Below are 22,387 nucleotides of genomic sequence, written 5' to 3' on the forward strand. Positions count from 1 at the left end.
TTTGTTTCATTTTCCTGTGAAGCTTCTTGGGACATTTTACTATGTACAAGTTGCACTGTGTCAAGTTACAAGCTGTCATTGTGTATAAAGCAAAGCAAGCAAGCTAGCTATAAGAACAAAAACAAAGTTGCTGGAAAAGCTCAGCAGGTCTGGCAGAATCTGTGAAGGAGAAGACAGAGTTGGCGTTTCAGGTCCGGTGACCCTTCCTCCGAACTGATGGTGGCTGGGAAAACGACAGTTTATATGGTTTATAAGCAGTAAGAGTTCAGAAATATCCCCAGCAGCCCTCACCATCTTCTGTTGTAATTTCAACAGGTCAAAACAAATCTCATTTAAGGGTAGGACTTGTGTCAGACTTCTGCTGAGGCTGTAGCAACCAAATTTCAGAACCTCCAAGGAAATGTAACAAACTTTAAGTCATGCTTGCTGTGGGTAATAGAGTTGCATCATTGACTTGTTTTGTCAACCAAGCAGATGAACCAACTGCAAAAGAATGAATATTAAGTTCAGAAAATTCATGCTATTCTACAATCCCCTTAGGAAAAGGAGATGGAGAAGCAAAGACTCCTGTACCAGCAATCCAGATTGCACAGCCGGGGAGCTGCTGAGATGGTTCTGCAAATGATCAGTGCATGCAAAGGTACAGATTTTAAAATATGTGTATTTTAAAAACATGAATTTTTCAGTTTCACTAATGTAACCTCTAACCTGTACCAGTTCACTCAATGTAGTCTACTGTACTTGCTCCTCTACGTTGGGGACATGAAACACAGACTGGACAACCACTTTGTTTAACACCAACATTCTGTCTACAAAAATGACCCTGAGCTTCCTTTTGCCTGCCACTTCAACACACAACTGTGTTCCCTCACCAGCATCCCTATCTCGGGCTTGCTGCAGTGCTCCAGCAAAGCTCTGCACAAGCCGGAAGAGTAGCATCTCATTTGTTGCTTTGGGTTCCTGAAGCCTTCAGGACTCTATCGAGTTCAACAAGTTTAGCGCCTGAGCACCTTTTCCCGTATCTTTACCCCAACACCAGGCCTTGTCATCCCAAGGGCTGCTACCACAACCAATGCATTGTCAGCTGCCTATGGTCCCATTACCAGTTATTGATTCTCCCAGGCTGACCTATACCCATTCCTTTGTCTGCACATGTTGTTCTCTCTGTCTCTCAGCTCCGTCTCAACCTATCATTTATTCCATCCACCCACCCTATCTTCGTATATACCACCCTTTTCCTGGCTGCAATCTGTTCTGAGGAAGGGTCACTGGACCCAAAATGTTGACTCTGCTTTCTCTACGCGGATGCTGCTAAACCGGCTGGGTTGCCAGCAGTTTCTATCTTTGTTTTTGTTTCTGATTTCTAGCATCTGAATTTCTTTGGTTTTTTAATCTACCCTGCAGCAGTGGCCAAAGACCCAGAATAAGGTGCCATCTCCTTTGTATCGTTGTCGCTCCAACCTAGCAGTGAGCTTTTTGGTATCATGAAGTACATGCTGTACAAACTTTAAACTACATCTTGTTCATCCTGTCTTTGTATTTCTACCTCATGAGAGGTAGAAGGAAGTCAGACCCAGTGAGCTAGGAGTTGCAGTGATTGAGCAGCTGCTTTTAAGGTCGAGCCAGGAGAAGCACTCTTCCTCTTCCCGGTTTCACAGTCAGAGGTACATAGCTGAGCTGTTTTTGTTGTTCCAGAAAATCATATGTGTGAGTTTCTCGAAGGACAGCAAACTATGGTGTTAGCTGCCTCACAAAAGTTTAATCGTTATGGGCGGGCATATACAAGAATCTAACCTGTTTCAGAGTGCAGATCAAGGATGCACCTCCTCCATTTTCCTTTGTCAAATATGGAAAGTGAGATGCTTACCATCACAGTAGGCTCACTGTCATTTTGAGAAACTAGGAGGGGACTGCACTGAACAATTTCTAAGTCAGTGTCTGTTAAGTTGTTTCTTTTTCACTCCATGCAAATCCAAGTAACAAAATAGTATGATAGTGCAAGCACTGCTCTAATTATTTAAGATGTGGAGCTGCCGGTGTTGGACTGGATGGACAGTAGGAAGTCACATGACACCAGTTTATAGTCTGACAGGTTTATTTGAAACACAAGCTTTCGGAGCACTGCTGCTTCATCAGGTGAAGTGGAGGGAAGCATACAGGCATAGAATATATAGGCGGAGAGATAATGGTAAGGTAATTCCAAGTAATTAAGAGTATCTGGAATTATCTTGCCGTTATCTCTCCCCCTATATATTCTGTGTTTGTGTGCTTCCCTCCACTTCACCTGACAAAGGAGCAGTGCTCGAAAAGCTTGTGATTTCAAATAAACCTGTTGGACTGTAACCTGGTGTCGTGTGACTTCTGACTGATTATTTAACTCAGTGGTAACTTTACAAAAAGACAAATAGTGTGTTAGTAAAACTTCAAACAGGGTTATACTACTCTTGTAAGACAGCAATCTTGTTAGATTTAGTTCAATGATATTCTTCAAAATTCAGCAGATGCCTGTTTTGCCAATATTTTTCTTGTTTCTCATTTTTCAGGTGAGCCAGGCGTAATGGTTTCCTCAACCCTGAAACTTGGTATTTCCATTCTGAATGGTGGTAACTGTGAGGTTCAGCAGGTAAAGAAATACTAAACACCAATTTAATTTTATTTATTTAGCATCCGCATTGTCACACAGTGCGGACGTAGCCTTGTCCATGGCTGGATGGAGTCTTTCAGCTCACTTTGTTTAGTCAGTAGACTATGTGCGACAGTGAGAGTTATTGTTTGGACTATCCATTGCTGCAATCTGAATGGTCTTGACAATCCCACTGATGTTAGGTGGCTGCACATAGGCCTTAGCAAGTCCAGCCACAGGTTAAAACACTGTCACCATAGGTGGTATAAGCCAGGTGAATGAACATTACGTCTGCAGTGAGATGGCATTTTCGTCTGCCAGTCTTTCTGCCATTGGTCCTCAGCTGTTACTCCTCAGTGTTATGGGTTTAATTGCATGATTGGGGTGAAGGAACGTGACCTGCTGGTGAATTGAGGCAATCATTAAATAAGGCAGGCTTGGGTTGGAGTAGATCTTCTCCAGTAGCTGGAATATTATTCATCCTCCTAACACAGGAGTGTGGGCAGTATTGCCCAGGACTAGTAGCAAAGGCAGGTGAATTGGTCAAAGAGTGTTTGGGCTGGTGCACATTGGTAAGTATTCTGGGCAGATTGCTGCCATTGCTGGAACACGGTATTCAGCAGTTCAGTGCACTAATATTGTCTTATTCAATGTTTTTATACTGAATGTCATCTGTGCATTATCATAATGCATTATATTTTTGCAGTTATGAGAGAAATATGTATGAAGGTGATTGATATGAGAAAAAGTTGCCAATTGCTGCTGTACAATTGATAGAATTGATAAATTACAAAAAGTAACCGTAACCATATATGATTGTTCACTGAATTGTTAATAATGGTATTTTGTTCAAGAAATGCGTCGCTGCCCAAAGGCTGAAATGCAGAGTGACTTGAATCAGAAATTTTATATAAAGGCTAAGTAATCAGCGTAAAAATGTTGAAGTATTATGTTCTTTGTTTAGAAAATGCTAGACTACCTGAAAGAGAAAAAGGACATTGGTTTCTTCCAAAGCGTACAAGTTCTCATGCAAACCTGCAGGTGAGTGGTTTTCACTATGATATTGCAAGATAGACTGTTGTGAGTTTACACTTTTAACCCAGCTACAATAAAATTCAATAAGCAAGGTTGTCAGTTTGGTTACATTTCCAGTGCACTCAGTCCTCATTACCTGCAGATTCACCACCAGCAACTTGCAACGTCAGCCCTGGGCCCTACTTTTGTTTCCTTATCAACCTGTATGGTCTGATTGTCTGGCCCTTCCAGTTGGTTAGGGCAGTTACGTGGTAGTAGTATCTGCATTTCTGTTATCTGTGGGAAGTCTGTGCACCTATCCCCGCAGTTAACCAGGATTTGCTGTATAGATCGTTGGTCAAACTAATGCTGTATCATTAGGTTCACACAGGGTTGACAGTTATACCATCAAACGATAAGAGTTCTGCTTAGGCGATGATATGTCACTCCATTAAACACTAGAAGCAGTACAATACCAGAGATGGAAATTAATTAGGAGAGGTTTGAGATATTGAGATTATTTCCATTGGAATAGAAAGAGGTTTAAACGAGATTTAGCATTGCTTTATAAAACTGTGACAAAAACAGACGTTGCTGGAGAAGCTCAGCAGGTCTGGCAACATCTATGGTGAGAAAGCAGAGTTAATATTTTAATTCCACTGACCCTTCTTCAGAACTGACAGTAGCTGGGAAAAGGTGGTATTTTTGCTGATGAGAGAACCTGACCAGCATCCCAATTCACCTCACGGTCTAAATAGTGACACATCTTCCAGGTGAAACAGTGATATGTGTGAACTTCATTCAATCTAGTCTACATTGTATTTGCTGCTCACAGTGTGGTCCTCTCTACCCTGGGGAGACGAAACACAGACTAGTGACCGCTTTGTGGAACACCTATGTTCTATCTGTAAGAAATGACCCCGAACACTTCAACCCATGTTCCTTGGCCAACATCTCTGTCTCAAGCTTGATCCAGTGAGGCTCAGCACAAGGTGGAAGAATAGCATCTCATCTGTTTGAGGACCTCCAGCCTTCAAGACTCAATATCGATAATTTTAAGGCCTGAACACCTCTTTCCATGTCCTTTACTTGCCCTATGCCCTGTCATGACATGGGCTGCTTTTAGCACAGCCAACCTATTTTCATCTTTTCATGGTCTCCATTACCAGCTTTTCTCCTCCTTCCCTGGCCCACGCTGTGTCTCGCGCTCTCTGTCTCTCGCATGTGTCCCGGGGCTTTAGTCTGAGCCTCTTGAGCACCATATTATCACCATGCCACCTCTCTTTTCTTCTCCTCGTTGCCCAGCCCCTGCAAGAATCCAGGCAGATAGTCAAAGTGTATGTGTTCCTAGGCAGAATCTTGCATGTGAAATGCAGGGAATAATTTAATCAAGATTCTCTAAATTTAGATTTTGCTTTTCCTCTGCACTCCGCCCACTCATTCTATAACCGTGGTGTTAGGTAGTGAGCAGTTTGCCAGCAGTGATTTTGAAGCCCCGCTGATGAATGCTGTTATTGTTAAGTAATAAGAGGCTGGCTATGTTGGTGCACTGGAAAAATAATAAGCTTTGTAGTTCTGTCATCCGTCATCGTGATGATTGCAGACTTTAGCAGTAACAGGCATCTATTCCCTTATCCTTGTGCAAATGACTTTTGATATTTCCAGCAACAGCTGCTACATTATGAGCATCATTAACATATGCTGCTAATCTCGACATACACAGTGCAATGTACATAGATATATCAAAACATCTAGACTAGCTTTTGAAATGTTAGTGTTAAAAAATAAGAACTTGTGTGGAATTAGACATAACGCATTTCTAGTTTTATAAAGCCAAAGGCATTTACAGCACAGGATGCCATTCACACAACATCAGTTCCTTTTGGAGAGTGCTAACTGATTTATTGAAGTGCACAAGACCTATTAAATTTATTCTCTGTTATGCATGTGCAGTTACTCGGAGGCCAACTTGTGTGTGACCTGTGAGAGAACTGAGTGCAGCACATCAGTGAAGCTTAAAAGGAACGTTACCTCTGTATTAGTTCTTTGCATTCAAAGACTTAACTCCACTACCCTGCTGTCTCTCCTCATAGCCCTGTATCTTTCCCTGCTTCAGCAATTTATTTTTAACTATTTTTATATAGCTTACTTACCCTGCAATAAGGTTTATGCAGCTTACTTACACTGCAATAAAAAGTACTGCAACGCCAGAGATCAAAGCCTGGTCAAGAGCAGAAACTTCAATGTAATGAAGTCTTCCAAGTTTTATTTCGCCATTCTTTTGTTGAAATGATACATAAGAAGTGTTAACTTTAAGTTCTGTGCCTTATCAATTCTGGAAATCATGTGTTAACAGCGTGCTCGACCTCAATGCTTTTGAAAGACAGAATAAGGCTGAAGGTCTAGGCATGGTCACAGAAGATGGAACCAGTAAGTAGCTTTGTGCTGCAGCTCACAACAAATAGTTGAATAAAAGCAAGTTTGAAATTAGAAAGTAACAAGATAATATTTGTGAAACTATAATGTATCTATGAAGAAAAAATTACAACATTCTCATTGAAGATGTGTAAAAGCATTACTGTAGTGGAGCATCTAATATTCACATTAGAGACCTACACCCAACATTTTGAAATATTTTTAATTTTTTCATTTGCTTTATTGAATTTGTTGTTTAGTTTTTTCCTCTAACTTTGTAGATCAGTTAATCAATCTGTTCTAGTTTATAATTGGTTCAGTTGATTTTATTTAATTAGTATTTATTGAATGATTGCAATTGTGTTTCTGTTTCTATTTTTTGCTCATTTTGCGTCCTTTTTTTCTTTTTCACTTTTCTCTGGTCCACAGTCATCAAACGTGAAAGTGGTAAATAATTGTTTAGGGGTGTTTATTTCTTGTTTTTCTTTTCTCACGTGATCTTTGTGCAGGTCAAAACCAACAAAACAGCGCCTGATTCCGTGGCCGCTTGCCACAAATGTATACAGTCCAGATCCAGCCTGGTATTATTAGTGGAATTTGAAGAGCTTTGAGCTCCACATTAATTTGCTGCTTCTGAACCTGATGTGAAGTGATCCATTAGGAACAGAGCCTTAAAAATAAAATCAATCCAAGTCAATTCACAGCACAGTGCCCGTGGCGCACAACTCCTAAGAGGCAGTCAATTTATACTAGTACAAAATTATTTTTCCGAAGTTTGTAGCAAAACGGGTGACTTCTTACAGTAAAACAATTTGAATCAATTGAAGCTAAATTCACTGGCCCCTTTTAATATATTGTCTCTCCTGTGGATAAGACAAATTGTTCTCCAGCTAAATGTTCCTGATTCTCCATATGGACCCTGGGGGAATGCTATTACTCCGCCCACAATGGGTAGGAGCCAGTTAAGATGACTAAAATTAACAAGCCACATGACAAGTCTCCAGACTGTCTCTTCCTGCCACCTCCTTCCCCCAACACTGCCAGAACTAAATATCCCTGTTTGCTGGGTCTGTTGCCAAACTTCCCTTGCCCGAGTTAGGCCCTCTATCCTTCACCTTCCCCGTTTCCCTCTGTAAATTAGAGGACCTTGGGAAGCTGGGCATGGAGCTCCAGCTGGCCAAGATTGGAATGCAGTTTAGGCATTCTTGTCTTGCTGGCTCAGTCTGGAAATGAGTTTAATGCCTTGTGTGTCATCAAGGATGTGAGGAGGCTATTACGCTCAGGAAACGTTCCTGTTCTCACCACTTGCCATTGGCATTCTGAAAGAATTTACAGATTAATAACCATGTTGTTCCACATTATGACACATTTTCCATGGCTGTCAAGTCTTGAGGTTGGACTTGAACCTGGAATTTCTGGCCAGGAGATAGGAATGCTATCCACTGCATCATAAGACCTCTTAGAATGCAACAACAGATGCAAGTGCACCATCTTCAACTAATGTGCATAACAGTAAGTTAGGTGGTTACAATAAGAAGGCAATTTAGCTTTGATATTTAAAAAATTGCACTAATTTTCAGTGTGATTTTAAAATAACAATTTGTTTTATACAGGAAATGTAACAATCAACATTTCTAAAACACTTGTTCTCAAAGTTAGTGAAGGAGTCAAGTACTGAACCTCTAAGTAATGGAGGATTATGTGGCATTAAAGGATTAAACAAATTTACATAAAATTTTAAAAACAAAATTGCATTTAGAATAGATTATCAAGAGAGTTATTAATTTTTCCTTTTAAAATCATCTTCAGCTTTTGATCAGATTGCTGTTTTTTTGGTTAATTAAGATCTGCAGTGCATGTTCAAAAATAATTTGAATGAATATCTGTCTGATTTTGCTTGTAACATTTGATAATCTTGAACATGCCCAAACTCAGTGCATTGCCAGGTGAGAGTTTCTAGTGTGAATAGAATATATAACACCAGCGGATTTTGCGTATGCTTTTAAAATTAACAGCTGAATTATTTTAAAAGCATTTGTGAGAAGGCAGTAACGTTTAAATGATTTGATGAGTACTAAAGGTATAATAGTTAATTATGTTTAACCCCTTATTGGTTAATCTATTTTTCAGAAGGCAAACAAAACGGTTCTGGTATGTTGATGAGTATTGCCAGCGAAAGGATTGTTGCATTGTGTGTTTTTATTTTTGGAACTCTCACTCATCTACTTATACATTCTCCGTCAAGTAGATTTTATCTCATAAAGTCGTGATTACTACTGTCTATAACTAATTCATCCCATTCATGTTGAGTGACTACTATGTCTCTTCATTTAATATTGTTGAGAAACAGTGGCTAAATTTTCACTTTAGCTGAAAGGCACAATTTGGTCTAAATCTAGTCCGCTTTGATTCTAGCAGCTAGTGCAAATGCAATGTTCATAGCAGTCAGTGAATCTGCTGAGTTTTCTCATTGTCTGTGAAAAAGGGGTTGTCTGATAAAGACAGATAGGAATAACCTCTTTTAAATGCTTAAGTAACCTTGCTCTTCCTCCATTTTAAAAACTACAGAAACTCCAGGTCAGAGTCAGCTTTTAGCATGCATTCTAAAAGCAGCTTTTGTATTCGAAGAAAGTGAATTCATCACAAGCATGATGGCAGTAAATAAAATATTTTAGTGACAGAGAAATCAATATCCTTGTGATAATGTGCTTGCTTTATCTGCTGAACCTGATAACCGGCTTTTATGGAAGAATTCAAAAATGAAACTACCGCATACCATCTGTGTGACTATCATTAATAAATATATATAAATATATATAAGGTCGTTCACAATTGGGGGAAAAAAAATAGAATCACTCATTCATTACGTTCCATCGTTTCCTTTTTCTTTCATATGTCATTGTCCAGGATTTGTCGTTCATCCCATTCCTAGTTATCCTTGAATCGATTGACTTGTTTGACCATTTCAGGGGGCAGTTAACCATATTACTGTGACCTGGAATCACATATAGACCAGACCAGTTGAAGATGGCAGATTTCTTTACCTCAAGAATATTAGTGAACCAGAGAGTTTTTACAAAAATTAATAATAGTTGCCATAGTTACCACTACTAAGACTAGCTTTATTTTCCAGATTTTAGAAGTGTAATTTAATTTCCACCAGCTGCCAGGGTGGTATTTGAGCCCATGCTCCCAGGCTGTTAGTTGGGTCCCTGATTACTAAACCAGTGACATGACCATTGTACCATCATCTCACCAATAAGCTACCTGAAATGACTGATCTAATTTGAGCGGAGTAGTGTTTTGATGGTTACTGTACAAAACTGGTAGAGGGGAGTGGAAATCCCACATGCTTTGTTGTTAAATTGAGCTCAATAATTCTCAAGAAAGATGTAAAAGCCCGGTTGGACCCCAGATCTTGTGCTGATCAACAATTATTTTGGCAGGTAATATGGTACACAGTTCATTTCTGCTCTGAGAGTTCATTATAGAGCAAAATTTTATTTTGGCAGGAACATGAAAGAGGCAGAATGCGGTCAGCTGCCTGTTACACCCTGTATTTGATTTTTCCATTCCACTGAAGTTACCAAAAATTGCGCAAGGTGCAAAACGGACAACCAGTCTTCTTCATCACTGTGCATGTCATAGTGCTGCTGAAGATGAAATTTGTCAGGTAGCTGCTGGGCATTACAGGACTCAGTAAATCCACTCACCAAATAAAGGGATGAAAGGAAAGGACTTGCCAAGGTATTAGTTTTCCAATTTTTAGCAGTTCAATGGTTGAGAGACCAGACCTACCCATTACTGCACCAGAATGTGGCAGCTACAGCAGAAACAATACATTGTGGGGTATTTTGTGGAGCCTGCAAGAACAGAAAACATGTCGTGCTGTAATAATTAACTATGCAGGATCAAAATTTCCATTTCCCAATGGCAGGTTAAAATATAGAGATGAAAACAGCAGGATGCTGTGAAGCACCATTCCTCGTTGATTTTCATTCCATAAGTACACATTGGCATAAATCCATTTTTTAATTAGGTCCTACCTTCAAGTTAAAGACGGCAATGTAACAGAATTGCATGGCAACCAGTTCATCTTTGTTTAAAGGTAATGGAAGCAAAAGGCTTTATGTACTTGTGTTTGAGGTCAGCGCCTTTCCTCGTTAACCTTACAGCACAACGGAGGGAACCAGTGGAATGACACCTTGCATAGAGATTGGGGACTGCCAAGTGTGACTGAGTGATGAGGGAGAGGTGTAGAGTGTGATTGAAGGGATGGAGTAATGGAAGAGGAATCCAAGGGATGACAGAAGGAGTGAAATGGAAATGGCCTACTTCCCTTGATGTGCCAGGGCACAGATTGGAGACAATCAGTCACGGTAATAAAATAAGAGACTTAAAAGGCGAAAGTTGATATTGTCCCCACGTGCATTTATCTTAGGATCTTGACTGGCAGAGTCCTGAAAAAGCTTGGAATTCACCCAGAATATCTTAATTATCCTCACTGAGTGATCTCAGTCAATGTGCTTTACAGTGTTTTGAAGAGAGGGGCCAGCTGAGATGCAGGATCAGCCATATCCCACAGATTAGAGAGTACAACGACAGGACCATAAACATTCAATAAAGAATGAATGCAAAAATACAGCATTGCTTCTTCCACGTGTTCCCCATACACATTGTCAGCTTAGTTAATTTTAGTTAGAATTGCATGGGAACTGGCAACAAGCAAGAGAGCGGAAGGGGCACCACATACCTGCTGTGCTTTTGGGAATACTGTGCCACAGTTAACATGTCATCCAATGAGGTGCATGCTGAAATTACACTGTCAAACCATTGTACCTAGTGTTCTTAAACATATTCCAGGGAGAGAGGTTGAAATTTCATGGTACTGGCAGGATAGGAGGAGGTGCGCATAAAACAGAATCGTTGGCTAGCCCCACCCACCTTCCTGAGACCCCTGAGCAGTCCCCATAGCACAGCGGATGAGAAAGATGTCAGCCAACCTGCCCACTTTGAGTCTTACTAAAACCCTTAAATAGCCAGATAAAGGCCTCTTGCTGTTTCCACAACAATTAATGGAGCAGAGGAATGTGGAACAGAGGAGACCACCTTGCTCTTTCATGTCTTCAGGCAGGTGGAAAGAGGGGCTATCTCCTTTCCAGGGAGGCACTTCATCATGGCCTCTGTATGTACTGTGGCCATTGAGCATTTTCCCCAAGCTCCATCTCCCCATTGTGCCACCCCTACTTGGATGTCAACCTACTACACACACACACACACTACACGCACACGCACACAGCCCACTTTGCTCCCCTCACTATAGTCCCTAGTCCGCCCAATTTCACTGTAATCTTGCCTCATAGATTCTCTCCTGGGGGATTGCTCATAGACCCAGTAGAAGCCACTATTCTGCTGCTGGTCAGTTAGAATCCCTGTTTCTTGAAGTGCAAGTGATGATACAACTTCAAACTCAAGCATAAAAATATTAAACTCAGTTGAAACTTGATAGCATACAGTGTAATTGTATTGTCATTACCAGGACAATTCAGAAAATAGTCGGCATTACTTTCAAAGATACTGTAATTTTCAATTGGTACAACAGAACGAAGTTCCTAAATATATATCCGGATCACATCCTACTCCTGTTATGTAGAAGACTGAGTGGAGCACAGCTCATTTAGTATTCAGTTTCTGCCGTCACCACATCAAGTTTTTTAAATAAATTACTCATGGGATGTTGGCATTGCTGGCCAGGACACTTTATTTCCCATCCCTAATTGCCTTTCTTTAACATCCTTCTTCAACCACTGCAGTCCTTGAGGTGTAGGTGTCTCCATGGTGCAGTTGGGAAGTGAGTTCTAGCATTTTGACCTAGCAACGGTGAAGAAACAGGAATATAATTCTAAGACAGAATGATGTGTGTCTTGGAGGGGAACTTGCAACAGATGGTGTTCCCATGCCCTTGTCCTTTTAGGTGGTAATGTTGCGAGTTAGGAAGGTGCTATCAAAGAAGCCTTGATGGATTGTTACAATGCACTGTAGAATCATACAGCACGGAAACAGACACTCTGATCCACGACGACCATATTCCCAAACTAAGCTAGTCTCACCTCCTTGTCTTTTTCCCATATCGCTCAAAACCTTTCCTATTCATGGACTTATCCAAATGTCTTTTAAACATTGTAATTGTACCTGCATCCACCACTTCCTCTGGGAGTTCATTCCACACACAAATCTCTTATGAGTAAAAAAAACAAAAAAGTTGCCCCTCATGTCCTTTTTTAAACTTTCTCCTCTCACCTTAAAAATATGCCCCCTAGTTTTAAACTCCTCCCGCCCTAGGGAAAAGACCTTTGCTATTCACCTTATCTCTGCCCCTACTATTTTATAAACCTCTATAAGGTCACCCCTCAACCACCTAAGCTCTAGTGCAAATAAGTCTCAACTCATCCAGCCTTTCCTTATAACTCAAACCTTCCATTCCAGGCAACATCCTGGTAAATCTCTTCTGAACCTTTTCCAATTTAATAATATCCTTCCTATAGCAGGGCGACCAGAACTGCACACAGTACTCCAGAAGAGGCCTCACCAACATCCTGTACATGATATCACAACTCCTATACTCAGAGGTCTGAGCAATGAAGGCAACCGTGCTAAACGCCTTCTTAACCACCCTATCTATCTGTGACACAAATTTCAAAGAATTATAAACCTTTAGATGTCTCTGTTCTACAGCACTACCTAGGGCCATACTGTCAATTGTATAAGTCCTACCCTTGTTTGTTTTGCCAAAATGCAATGTCTCACTATTATTCAAATTAAATTACATCTGCCACTCCTTAGCTCATTGATCCAATTGATCAAGATCTCTTTGTAATCTTAGATAACCCTCTTCACAGTCCACTTTACTACCAATTTTGATGTCATCTGCAAACATACTAAGTATGCCTCCTATATTCTCCTTTAAATTGTTTACATAAATGACGAACAAAAGTGGACCCAGTGCCGATCCCTATGGAACACCACTGGCTACAGGCTTCCATCCGAAAAACAACCCTCCACCACCCCTTGTGTGTATTTAAGGCTGAGATAGACAGACTCTTGCTCAATAGAGTAATCAAGGGTTGTGGAGAAAGGGCAGAAAAGTCGATGTGAGGAGTGGTCAGATCAGCCATGATCCTATTGAATGGTGAAGCAGGCTTGAGGGGCTCAACAGTCTACTTCTGTTCCTATTTCTTGTAGACTTAAGAGTTAGACATAGATTTTAAGACAAAAATGATCAAGGTATGGGGAGAAAGAGTGAAGAGAGTACTGAGTTAGATGATCAGCCATGATCATACAGAATTGCAGAGCAGGTTTGAAAGACCGAATGCCTACTCCTGCTCCTATTTACTATGTTTTATGTACATTCTTAAAAATTGACTACCCTGTCTGTACATTGTTCCAAATATGCACTACTTTTTGAGCCCTTAATCTGTTTTAACTTAATTTCAGTAACTTGTGTCATCTAATCTGAATTCCCATCCTGAATGGGAATCTCATTTATCTCGTCTACATTTAGGAACCAATAAGCCTTTAATAAGCACTCTTCATAAAATTGGAATACTATAGTTGCTGGAAATCTGAAATACAAAAACACGTAAAAACTAGAAAAACTCAGCGTGACAGTGACAGACAGTTTGTCTAGTGACAAACTAACTTGACATTTCATGTGAAGATGTTCTTTCAACCAATCTGTCATCAACCTGAAACATTAACTGTTTCTCTCCACAATTGCTGTCTGACCAGCATTGTTGTTATTGAACTGTTTGTGTGTTTTGGAACTGGGTCTGTTGGGTCTGTCTTCCTTAGGCGATGTTATGTTAGAAGAGGTTGGAGTAAAAGGAGTGAGGTAAGGCAAGAACAAATTTAGCTGGTGTAGTAATCATTCCCCAATTAAAGAATATCCTGTATCCCAGTCCTTTCAGATTGAGAACTGTTTATAGGCTTTTTAAAATTAGCTCCTCCGGTATAATGCTGCACACTTCCAATGCATGTTACATTCTGTTTACAGCAAAATTACAAAATATTTTTATGTACAATTAATTGAAGAATAGCTTATTCTGTCACAAGGAAAATAAGACTTGAGTAGACTGAACTATGAACCTTGTATGAAATACCTGATGTCACAAAACGTGAGCATGGTTGCAGAGGTTGTCTCCATCCTTGGTGGAAATGGGAAGTTTAATGAGTTTGGTTGTTGGTCTAAATGGGTTGCTAATCAATTTTCACAGATTGCTTGAGCAGTGTATGTTCTACCTTGTAAAATGAAGTCTACTAGGCAATAGATGGGCAATCTGTTAACAAGTGCAGTTGTGCTGTAATTGCACTGGAGATGGAATAAGTTCTATTTCATATGAAAATTTTGCCAAGATTTCCTTTTAACATGGTCTTGTTGAATTGATTTTCTTAACATTTACCAATGTTGCTAATGTACAAAAGAGCAGAGCTAGAGAGAGTTAAACAGTGTTCATTTTATAGTTTCATCAACAACAGAGGGTCATCTTTACGTCTCATCTCATCTTATGACAGGAAACTATTAGGGATTGGACAGGAAAAATGAAATTGCTGGGAAAAGAGGATACTAGAGTCTTATTTTTTCTGTGATGCTTGGATTAATAAAGTGCCTTTGATCTTATAAAACATTGCAAAGTGTTTCTGTAGAGTAAGGGAATTGGTAGTCAAAGACACACATTGGGAGAAGTGTCAGTTGAGCATTTAGAGGTGTAGTCAACAAAAGAGCCTTTGAGATTTCCATTAGGATGTGGAGAGAGCTAGCCAGATGGATTACAGCATACAACTGAGGCGGCCACCAGTCATGGGGCCAGAAAGGGTATTCAGGTCTGGAGAGAGGATGTTGTGAGTTGAATGAAGAGTCGGTAAAGGTTATAGGAGTAGTGTGGAGTAAAGCATTGAGGATTTTGAAATCAGTGCACTTACAGGGATTCCAGTCAGGTGATGACATAGCAACATGGTTGAAATGGCATCCTCAGCCTCATGATGTCATGAACCACAACAATAAAGATAAAGCCATGAGAGTAAAACACAATTTCTAAATAGGCAAATCATAAGGATATAATTTTCATGCATGTTTCTACACCTCTCCTATAAATGTATATATGCACATTTTAGTCCTAATTTGTTTCTAAACAAATTACTAACATACTGATTGTATTTGAGGTTGAATACTGTTAACATCTGAAGAGTTGTGTCATATAACAAGTGCATAGATTTGTGGTTGAAATTTTGACTTAATATACCTTTCTCCCCCATCCCGAAAAGTATCACAGAACTTACATTTGTGAACCTTACTCCACCAATACTTGCTGTGTGACTTTGGTTCTTTATCTTAATATCTGAAATAGATATTCAGATGGACACAATCTAGTTAGACAGGGCAGATATTTGTGGATTATTAAACTATTCAAATTGCAAAACAGGAAAACTGTGCACCCACCAATGAAGTGTGTGCATTATCAGTTCCACCTCAGCTATAGCCAGGAATGGTGCAGCCGTGCCAAAGTCAGAAGGCAGACAGAATGACCTCACCCATGTTAGTTTAACCACTTGAAATTTATGTTTCAAGCTGATCAGTTCTAGGCAAGGGAAGTTAAGTTATGAATTGGAGATAAAACTCACCAAAAAGCATAGATTTGATTTTAAACTGCAGTTTATGTCCTCTCAGTTTTCTTCCCTACCCTTCTGGAGGCTGTGATCTGGTCCATTCCACAAATGTTTGCTGACTCCAATTGCCTAGACCAGGTTGTGAGCGTTAGCATTGGTTGTAGCGCAGAATTGTTACAGTGCACAAGGAGACCAAATGGCCTATTATGTCTGCACCACGAACAAGCGTGATGTCTCTTTCATCCAAAATCTTGAATGGAATCTTGCTGGATTAAATGAATAGCAGTCAGAAGCAGAAACGTCAACTGATTTATCATCTTTTTGGTGTTGCCCCCACCCAACCTTCCTTACCTGAGGTTAACAAGGCAAAATGCCGTGCCTCTACATCTATTATGTTGAGATCAACAAATTCAGCACAAACCAGGGATCAATGACAGATCCCTAGAAATTGGGCTGCTTACTCCTGTCTTTCAGGAGATGCATGGCAGTCAGAGTCCTCAAGTTAGCAGGCAAGAAGCATAGTGTCTATTTCTGACCATGAATACATCAGTTGCCTTATTAGGTTGAAGATAGACAAGAGGTGTCCTTTAGCCATGCCTAAACCTGATGTTAGTCACTTACATATTATATAAAAGTTAAGACACATATTGCCTGCTTGAGGTTCCTAGGAGGAGAAGGAAAAGAGGCAAAGGGAACTCAGGGTCGGGAGTGGCAGTGCATATTCATGGAATGCAAAGGAATACTCCTGGTCAACCAGGAAGAAGTGAACGTACTCTTCTCTGAATGTGGATCCAGAATGACCAGGAGTACTCCCCTCAACTGTACATTAAGGTACCTACAAATTCACCAGTGCACCTGACTTAAGGTTAGTTCACCCCTTCTTCCTTTCCAACTGTGTGCTGCTGGCTCAGCATCCCTAATCTCCTTCAACCCCTGGTTCTGAAAACCAGACTTCACAGCCCAACATCCTTCCTTCCAATCCCAAACCCCTACATCTATCCCCTCACCCCAGCCTTGAAAATCCTTCCCTATTTCATCCTTCCCCAACTCTACTGATGATTTAGAATATCCTTTTCTCCCAATGCTTGTAATTTCCACCGCTACTCCACCAATCACCCAGTTGTCACCCTTAGAGTCTACCATTTGTATGTAAGGTGAATATTTCTACAAAAGGTTAGTGCCCAAATTGGATGTTGCAGAATTTTCTGTTATCTCATACAGTGTGCTAACTCACGAAGCTACTGTTGATAGCATCATTTAAACTGAATATGTGGTGCCGTGGAGAGGGTGAATTTGTGCAGGGTATCTCCCACTCAACAAGCTTCATGTTTTTCTGGGTTTTCCATGGCTTCTATTCTAAAGTCATGGTCGACAAACAGTTCCCTGGCAAGTTCATGCCCATTATTCTGAATTATGTTTTCTCTCTATTGGATCCCCATTTACCACGAGGAACATGTAAAATTAAAGTTATTTGCATTCCAATTACCCCTCCTCTCAGGTCCATAGATAACTGTCTGAAGAGAGATTGAGAGTTGGACAAATACACATCCTCTGATTTTCATAAGTGCTGTAGGAAGGTTAGTTATTCCTTAGTTTCACCTCAACAATGTCATCACACATTCATTTCTGTGGTTTGAGACTGAAACAGTTACAATTTCATCACTAACATTAGCTGACTTAAGAGGTGCTAATTTATTTTGAGCTGTTCTGAACTCTGTTTCTGCTGCATGATAATAACTTGTCTTTCTGTGTAGGTGAGAAGGTGATGTCAGACGATGAATTTACTCAAGATCTTTTCAGGTTCCTACAGTTGCTCTGTGAAGGACACAACAATGGTATATAATAATTGTGCTTCTATATTATAATTACCCTTTTCAGAAAATAATTTAATATACAAAATATTAAGTATAAATCAGTAAAAATAAATGCTTCATTACTATGACGTTGAGGCAACTGAGAAAAGTCTGACATAAGTGGGAGAGTTTTAGCTGGGTGCAGGGTATTGAAAGACCTATGGCTGCTAACACAGCTCTCTGTAGGAGCCTGATGGTTTCGTTTACCTCTGACCAGTTGTCTTTGCTTCTGAAATGCAAGCATATGCAGGTCAATGAAGAATGGATGGCTTACATGGGGAGCATTTGGCAGGATTGAGAATGTGTGCCTTGTACAATAGTCACGCTGCTCCTAATGCAGTAAAGCTAAGTTTAAAACTTGTTTTCATACACCTAGTCCCTACCATTGGACTAAGAGGCCTAAGTTCCAGTCCCACCTGCCCTGGAAGTGTGTTGTAACATGTCTGAAGAGGTTGATTTAAATAAGCTAAAGTTTAATTTCTAGGGCTTTTTCTTCCCCAAGACATTTTAGTGAGGGAAGAGCACATACGTGTATCCTACTCAAGATCCTATTAAAATTCCAGTGTATTTCTGGGTGTATTAGCATATATTAACAAGGCTGCTGCCTGAGTCATTTAAGAACTTTAGCAGTCTGTAAAGACAGTGAGGTTGTTGTAAGAAGTAAGTCAGAACAGTTACGCAAATACATGTGAAATAAATAACGTGCATACACAATGTTAAGGTTCTTGAAATTAAATACATTGAATAAAAAGGACTAAATGCAAATTATTTTGTGTAACCTACCCACAACCTCACCCTGCGTAATTTATCCAATCAATTCATTAACAATGAAGAGCAGCAGCATAAAGTCATTGAGCAAATAAGAATATTTGCATCTGCAGTCATAGAAGAGTGCTAAGTTATTACATAACATGGAAAGAATAAACCTGATAAATGTTACAGGTGCAAGGAACCCACACTATTACTTCAAGGTAAGTCAGGCCAGTATGACATGAATTGAAATCATTGAAAGGTAAATTTAAACAGAATACTTTACATCCCTGAACATTTAGACAATCCAGTGGTAAAAACAAAGAGATTAGTGGAGTTCGGTATGCAACTGACTAAGCTGAATGAGTTTGAGGACCAAAAGAATATAGTTGATGGCATTTCACCCTTGACGTTAACAGTTCCAATGCCACTATATAGAATCTTAGACTTCTTCTGTGTGTGGCATTTAAATGTTCTATACACCTATCACCAAAACTATGTATTTGTTAGGGCACAGAGGTCTTTGACGTTGTCGATTAATTCCCATGTCTTGGGAATGTCCTATTAGCCACAGCAGACATCGACATTGAAATTTAATTTCAGCATCACTTCCAATGTGCCAGTGCAGTCTTTGACCATCAGAAGAACAGAGTGCTTAATGACAAGGATCACAAACCAGACATCAAGCTCACTCTACTGGGAAGCAGTGTAAGCATCAGAGATTGGGCAAAGTATACTGCCACTTCAGATACCTTGAGAAAGATCACCACTAATGTCCCTACAAAATCATACAAATCCATTGGCAGGATAGGCGCTCAAGTATCAGTGTCCTCTCTCAGGCCAACATCCCTGGTATCGTGACTCTGGTTACGATCCAGGAGAGCAGAGAAAACACTTCAAGGATGTCCTCAAAGCCTTCCTGAATAACTGCAATATCGTCACCAATCTGTGAGACTCTGAAGCCCAAAACCTCCCAATTTGGCAAAGAAGCATCACAAACCAACGACCATTTTGAGCATCTCCGGCAGGCCCAGATGGAGGCTAACTACAAATAGCAAAAGGAGCATCCGAAAATGTGAGCAACTCACCCATCTATCTCAGCAAAGTCCACTTGCCCCAACAGAATTTGTAGATCCAGCATTGGACTGCTTAGTGACCTCAGGACTAACAATACCAGAACAGAAGAAAATTATCCTCAATCCTGAGGGACTACCAAAGAAGATACGCTGTTATAGTATATAGGGCAAGAACAGTAATTCTATCCAGGTGTAATTGTGTTCCTGTGTCAAAACTCATCAAATGTGGTTTACAGTTAGTTGCTAGGTCTTAATGTTTAAAAATATAGTTAATTCTGATGCAGCAAGCGTTTAAGGATATATATATTTACAGTTTATCCATGCATGAATAAGAACATCCATAAGGGGTCTTTTGAATTAAGAGCACAACTATCCTTTTAAATTCTTATTTGTTATTTTATATCATATTTTAGTTCCTGTTACAATTCAGGGCAATGTAGTTTTTATTCTGTACGTTCTACTTATAATGCTTTGACTAGAAAGTGGTGAATATTCCTCTCCCTGCTGTAAAGCCCAAGCAAAATTCAAAGTGCCATCACAAATCTAAGAAGCTGAAATAAATGCTACTCTTAAGGAAGAGCTATGCTAACACTGAAAATGCATTTTCATTTCAGATTTCCAGAATTACCTTCGAACTCAAACAGGTAATACCACAACTATCAACATCATAATCTGCACTGTCGACTACCTGCTTCGTCTACAGGTACTGATTTTTTTTTTAAAAAGATTTGATGCTTGATGTGTCTAATAAAACTGTAATAGTCCTTTCAATCTCAGTCTACTAAATGTAGCATATATATCTCATCTAATGTGCATATCTAACAACAACACTGTGAACATGCATAGTTACAACCGTGTAAAGAATAAACTCAAAAAAGGAAGAGCTGTTAGTTTCGGTATTGATGATAGAGAGAACCAATTAGTGCAAATGTATTCCTTCACTTTAAGGAAGATCTTCCTCCTGTTCGTAAATAAGAAAATGTAATTCATATTTATGACATTGAGCTGTTTCGAATTCTTATGATTCTATTCTGATCCTGTTGTTCCTGATTGGCCTAGGAATCCATCAGTGATTTCTATTGGTACTACTCTGGGAAGGATGTTGTTGATGAACCCGGAAAAAGGAACTTCTCCAAGGCCATGGCAGTAGCTAAACAAGTGTTTAACAGCCTTACTGAATATATTCAGGTAATGAAATGTCGGCCATTATCATACTACAATCTCTGTTAGAAGTTAAACTTGACATTCGGTGCTCTGTAAAATTGCAGTGTCTTCTCAATGCAGTCTCTCAACCTTGCAATCATCCTTGTTAAGTCTTTTTATATCATTGCTATTGCCTCCAGATGATATCCAGGTACTCAAACTTGGGCACAGTATTTTAATTGTGCCTTCGATGGTGATCTGTATAAGTTCAAGTTTAAATTTTCACTTTTGTATTCTATGTCACTAATGATATAACCCTGACTCCATCTCCTTCCCTGGCAGTTATCTGATTTGAACCAGACTGTTTGCAACCTCACTGTCAGATTTGACCCTAATATGAGCTTTCAACCACCTGTGTGTTCCCTCATCAAGATCACCCATTTCCCCTTTTAATGCATTGTCCAGTTCCATTCTCCCCTGTGAAATTCATATCCGTACGTTTTTAACCCTGAATTTGACAGTTCAAATGGTCTCCTGCACGGAGTCCCATCTATCTTCCGTCTGTAAACATGAGATCCCCAAATTATGCTGCTTGTATCCACTAGGCTGAAGTAAAGAAGGCAATGCAGTGAAAATATTTATGAAGGAAAGATTTTAAAGGTTACAGTGGCATAGTGGTAATGTCAGCCACCTAGTCATGGCTGATGCTTTGGACAGACGGTGTCAAATCCCACACAGCAACTGGTACAATTTATATCCAATTAATAATTTTGGAATTGAAAGCTAGTCTCAGTATGGTGACCATGAGAACATTTTCAATTTTCATTTTAAAGAAAAAACATCTAATTCACTAATGTCTTTTTAGGGTAGTACTGTTACGCAACCCCTAACCCCCAACACATTGGTTTACATCAGCTCCAGAGATAGTAGGAACTGCAGATGCTGGAGAATCTGAGATAACAAGATGTAGAGCTGGATGAACACAACAGGCGAAGCAGCATCAGAGGAGCAGGAAGGCTGACATATCGGGCCTAGACCCTTCTTCAGAAATGGGGGAGGGGAAGGGGGTTCTGAAATAAATAGGGAGTGGGGGAGGCGGATAGAAGATGGATAGAGGAGAAGATAGGTGGAGAGAAGACCGACAGGCCAAAGAGGCGGGGATGGAGCCAGTAAAGGTGAGTGTAGGTGGGGAGTTAGGGAGGAGATAGGTCAGTCCAGGGAGGACGGACAGGTCAAGGGGGCGGGATGAGGTTAGTAGGTAGGAGATGGGGATGGGGCTTTAGGTGGAAGAAAGGACAGGTTAGGGAGGCGGGGACGAGCTGGGCTGGTTTTGGGATGCGGTAGGGGGAGGAGAGATTTTGAAGCTTGTGAAGTCCACATTGATACCATTGGGCTGCAGAGTTCCCAAGCGGAATGTGAGTTGCTGTTCCTGCAACCTTCGGGTGGCATCGTTGTGGCACTGCAGGAAACCCAGGATGGACATGTCGTCTAAGGAGTGGGAGGGGGAGTTGAAATGGTTCGCGACTGGGAGGTGCAGTTGTTTAGTGCGAACCGAGTGTAGGTGTTCTGCAAAGCAGTCCCCAAGCCTCCGCTTGGTTTCCCCGATTGTAGAGGAGGCCACAACGGGAACAGCAGATGCAGTATACCACCTTAGCAGATGTGCAGGTGAACATCTGCTTGATGTGGAAAGTCTTCTTGGGGGAGGTGTAGGGGCAGGTGTAGCACTTCCTGCGGTTGCAGGGAAAAGTGCTGGGTGTGGTGGGGCTGGAGGGGTGTGTGGAGCGGACAAGGGAGTCACGGAGGGAGTGGTCCCTCCGGAAAGCAGATAAAGGGTGGGGAGGGAAAAATGT

At 40.4% G+C, this 22,387-nt stretch overlaps 1 protein-coding gene across 1 annotated transcript in view; it reads left to right on the plus strand.

The window, feature by feature from the left end:
* Window positions 1–22,387, plus strand: part of LOC109927309 (ryanodine receptor 1-like) — a 380,829-nt gene that overhangs the window by 303,711 nt on the left and 54,731 nt on the right. Inside the window, exons 79-86 of the mRNA XM_048618232.1 lie at window positions 541–640; window positions 2,544–2,623; window positions 3,588–3,664; window positions 5,994–6,067; window positions 6,482–6,499; window positions 17,470–17,550; window positions 20,009–20,097; window positions 20,454–20,582. Coding sequence (XP_048474189.1) covers window positions 541–640; window positions 2,544–2,623; window positions 3,588–3,664; window positions 5,994–6,067; window positions 6,482–6,499; window positions 17,470–17,550; window positions 20,009–20,097; window positions 20,454–20,582 — 648 coding nt within the window. The remainder of the gene's footprint in view (window positions 1–540; window positions 641–2,543; window positions 2,624–3,587; window positions 3,665–5,993; window positions 6,068–6,481; window positions 6,500–17,469; window positions 17,551–20,008; window positions 20,098–20,453; window positions 20,583–22,387) is intronic.

The sequence above is a fragment of the Rhincodon typus genome, chromosome 39 (genome assembly GCF_021869965.1).
Source record: "Rhincodon typus isolate 14 chromosome 39, sRhiTyp1.1, whole genome shotgun sequence".
NCBI classification, from domain to species: Eukaryota; Metazoa; Chordata; class Chondrichthyes; order Orectolobiformes; family Rhincodontidae; genus Rhincodon; species Rhincodon typus.